The sequence below is a fragment of the Jaculus jaculus genome, chromosome 6 (assembly GCF_020740685.1).
Source record: "Jaculus jaculus isolate mJacJac1 chromosome 6, mJacJac1.mat.Y.cur, whole genome shotgun sequence".
Taxonomy (NCBI): domain Eukaryota; kingdom Metazoa; phylum Chordata; class Mammalia; order Rodentia; family Dipodidae; genus Jaculus; species Jaculus jaculus.
The window spans coordinates 88,103,313-88,106,344 of record NC_059107.1 but is presented as its reverse complement, the minus strand read 5'-3'; the positions used below and the strand labels follow the sequence as shown (position 1 = coordinate 88,106,344).

The 3,032-nt window shown below is 53.4% G+C and overlaps 1 protein-coding gene across 1 annotated transcript; it reads left to right on the top strand.

Annotated features, from left to right (window-relative positions):
- The first annotated feature begins 1,285 nt into the window (after positions 1-1,285).
- Positions 1,286-2,719, top strand: LOC101616974 (zinc finger and BTB domain-containing protein 9-like). The gene is given in 1 exon segment (XM_045152214.1): positions 1,286-2,719. A coding segment is annotated over 1 exon segment (1,434 nt).
- The last annotated feature ends 313 nt before the right edge of the window (positions 2,720-3,032 follow it).

Below are 3,032 nucleotides of genomic sequence, written 5' to 3'. Positions count from 1 at the left end.
TTCCACAATGGACCCTGAGCCTTGGAAGGTGTGATAGAGATGTTTCAGTGCTGAATACTCCTCTGTTTCTTCCTCTCAGCCCTATTGTGCGTTTTGGGTCATCCCAGTGGTCACCTCCATCTGAAAAGAGAAGCTTCTCTAACCAAAAATGATGGTATTAATATATAGGTATGAATATTAAGAAAAGTGCTTACGGAGCAGTTTGGTGAGCATAATATATACATCTAGCCAGACAACAACAGATGTTAGACCCCTAGACCTCATGACCTCCCTGCCATAGGTTTTTGACTAGGTTGTCATTACCAGGCATGTATTCCCTCCTGTGGATTGGACCTCCAATCCAATTGGAGAGCAGTTGGTTTTCCTTATAACAGACATGCCACTACTACACCCATTCAGTCATTGGTCTGGCTGGCCAAACTGAAAGTTTGCCATGTCCATTGTTTTCACTAATGATGACTTCTCTCTCCCATAGGGCCGCACGTAAGCATAGCTTTTTCCAACTTTCTGTCAGCTGCTCTATAGGAGGAGGATTTTAGCTCATCTCCAGCTTGATTTCTCAGTGACCTTGCAGCCCAAGCATGTGGAGTCTTCAGCAATAGGGTCTTACCATCTATTCCTGGTGGGAAATGGCATCAGGGATCTCTCTGGCCAACAACTCATTGGAAGGTATTCCATCCCAGGCACTGAAATTTTTCTAGTAATAATCTATGACTTCTGGGTGTGCCATTATCCAAAAAAAGTAGTTTTCCATATGGCTTATTCATAACATCTTAAATTTTGATTAACCTTCCCCCAACCCTTCCTTTACTCAATTTCTTAACCTGACCTCACTTAGGCCATTCTATCCCAGTAATCTGCTCATCTACTTACATATATGCAATACCATCTCCTTAAGTCCTCTCCTCCCTCTCTTATAGCACCTTTCTAGCTTACTGGCCTCTGCTATTGAATTTTACTCCAACTCACATTTAAGTCTAAACAGTTGTAGCTAGGATCCACCTTTGAGAAAGAACATGCAGCATTTGGTTTTATGAACCTCGGTTATTCATTTAGAATAATCCTTTCCAGGTCCACCCATTTCTCGGTAAATTTCACAATTTCATTTTTATTTACCACTGAGTAGAACTCCATTATATAAATGTACCACATCGGGGGAGATGCCGCGCTGCCCTGTGTGGCGGAGGGAGGGTGACGGGACGCGGGCCTTCGGGCAGGGCGCTGCGCGGTCGACGGCAGAGCGGCTCGGGCTGGAGGAGGCGCGTCCTCCTCTGCGCGGCCCACGATGGAGAACCCGCCTGCCTCGACTCCCACCCCTGGCCGACCGCCGCCGGGCCTCGCTGCTTCCGAGGCGGCCGCACGCACCGTCCAGATAGAGTTTCCCCAGCACAGCGCGTCGCTGCTGGAAACCCTGGACCGCCACCGATTGGAGGGGAAGTTCTGCCATGTGTCCCTCCTTGTGCAGGGCCGCGAGCTCAGGGCGCACAAAGCCATGTTGGCCGCCGCCTCCCCTTACTTCCACGACAAGCTGCTTTTGGGGGACACGCCCCTTTTCACTCTGCCCAGTGTCACTGAAGCCGACGCCTTCGAGGGGCTGCTGCAGCTCATCTATTCCGGACGCCTCCTCCTGCCGCTGGACGCCCTGCCTGCCCATCTCCTCGTAGCCAGTGGCCTTCGGATGCGGCAGGTCGTAGATCGGTGCTCAGCGATTCTTAGGGAACTAGAAACGTCAGGCGGTGGCATCTCCGCCCGTGGAGGAGTCTCCTGCCACTCGTTGCCCGCGGCGTCTGCGGCAGGCCGCTGCGTCCGCTCCTCCGCCGGCCAGAAACCCGCGCAGTCCTTCCCCTCTGCAGAGAGCTGCGCATCTCCTGGGAGCCCCGGAGGAGGTGAGGGCAGTGAACTGGGAGAAGTGCTGCAAATTCAGGTGAAGGAGGAGGAGGAAGAAGAAGAGGAGAAGGAGGACCGCTGGGCAGCAGCCTCACACTCTCAGGTTCCTAGGCCTCAGAGAGTATCGTGCAAGCTTCCCCGCGCTCATGGATCCTATCAGGTGCCCAAACCTGCTCCTTCTCACAGGCTTGCAGAGGGTGACAGTCCAGCCCTTGAGCCCCCTGCCCCTCCTACAGTGCCCCCCCCCCAGATCACCCCCGTTAAGCTGAATTCCTTACAGTTCAAGGGAGAAATGTCCGGAGGTGGCATTCCATCTGGAGGAGCAAAGGAGAAGACCAGAGTACTTCCTGGAGGAGACGTCGAGGGCAATGGGGAGCTGAGGTTCCTACTGTCCTCCGGAGCAGGGGCGACCTCTGGAGGAGGAGGTCGGTCCTGGAAGCCCGTGGATCTCCATGGGAATGAAATCTTGTCTGGGGGTGGAGGGCCTGGAGGAGGGGGCAGACCGTGCATGGGCCCGTCAAGCTAGGGGAGGGGGGCACCGCCTGCCTATGGGAAACGCTTTGACTGCTTGTGTGGAAAGCGGTTTGTGGTAAAGCCCAAACGAGGCCGGCACATCATGCTGACCTTCAGTCTTCGCCCTGTTGGGTGCGGCATCTGTAACAAGCGCTTCAAGCTGAAGCACCATCTCACGGAGCACATGAAGACCCATGCCGGCGCCCTCCATGATTGTCCCTACTGTGGCCCTCAGTTACGGGTCCACGCTTGTTATCTTCGCCACCACGATCTGTGCAAGGGCCAGGGCTGGTCCACTGCACACTGGACTTACAAGTGACTGTTAGGCAGTCAGCTGACTGCTGGGACAAGATAACCACTGCTATTGTTGCTGCTAGCCCTTCATCGTCCCAGTCCTGGCTCTTGGAACCATGCCGAGAGAGTACCTGTGTTCCGGATCCTTTATTCGAGCCGATGAGCCTCACCCTGGTAGATTTGGAAGACCAGCTTCCAAAGGTTTTTAAAGGCTTTGTGGGAAAGTGGCTTACAGGCCGTACTTAAATGGATCACTAACCCATTGCAGGTCTTTTTGTATAGACATCCATGAGGAAACCAGGTTTCAAATTAGAAGATGAGTGAGAGATTAATTAAAG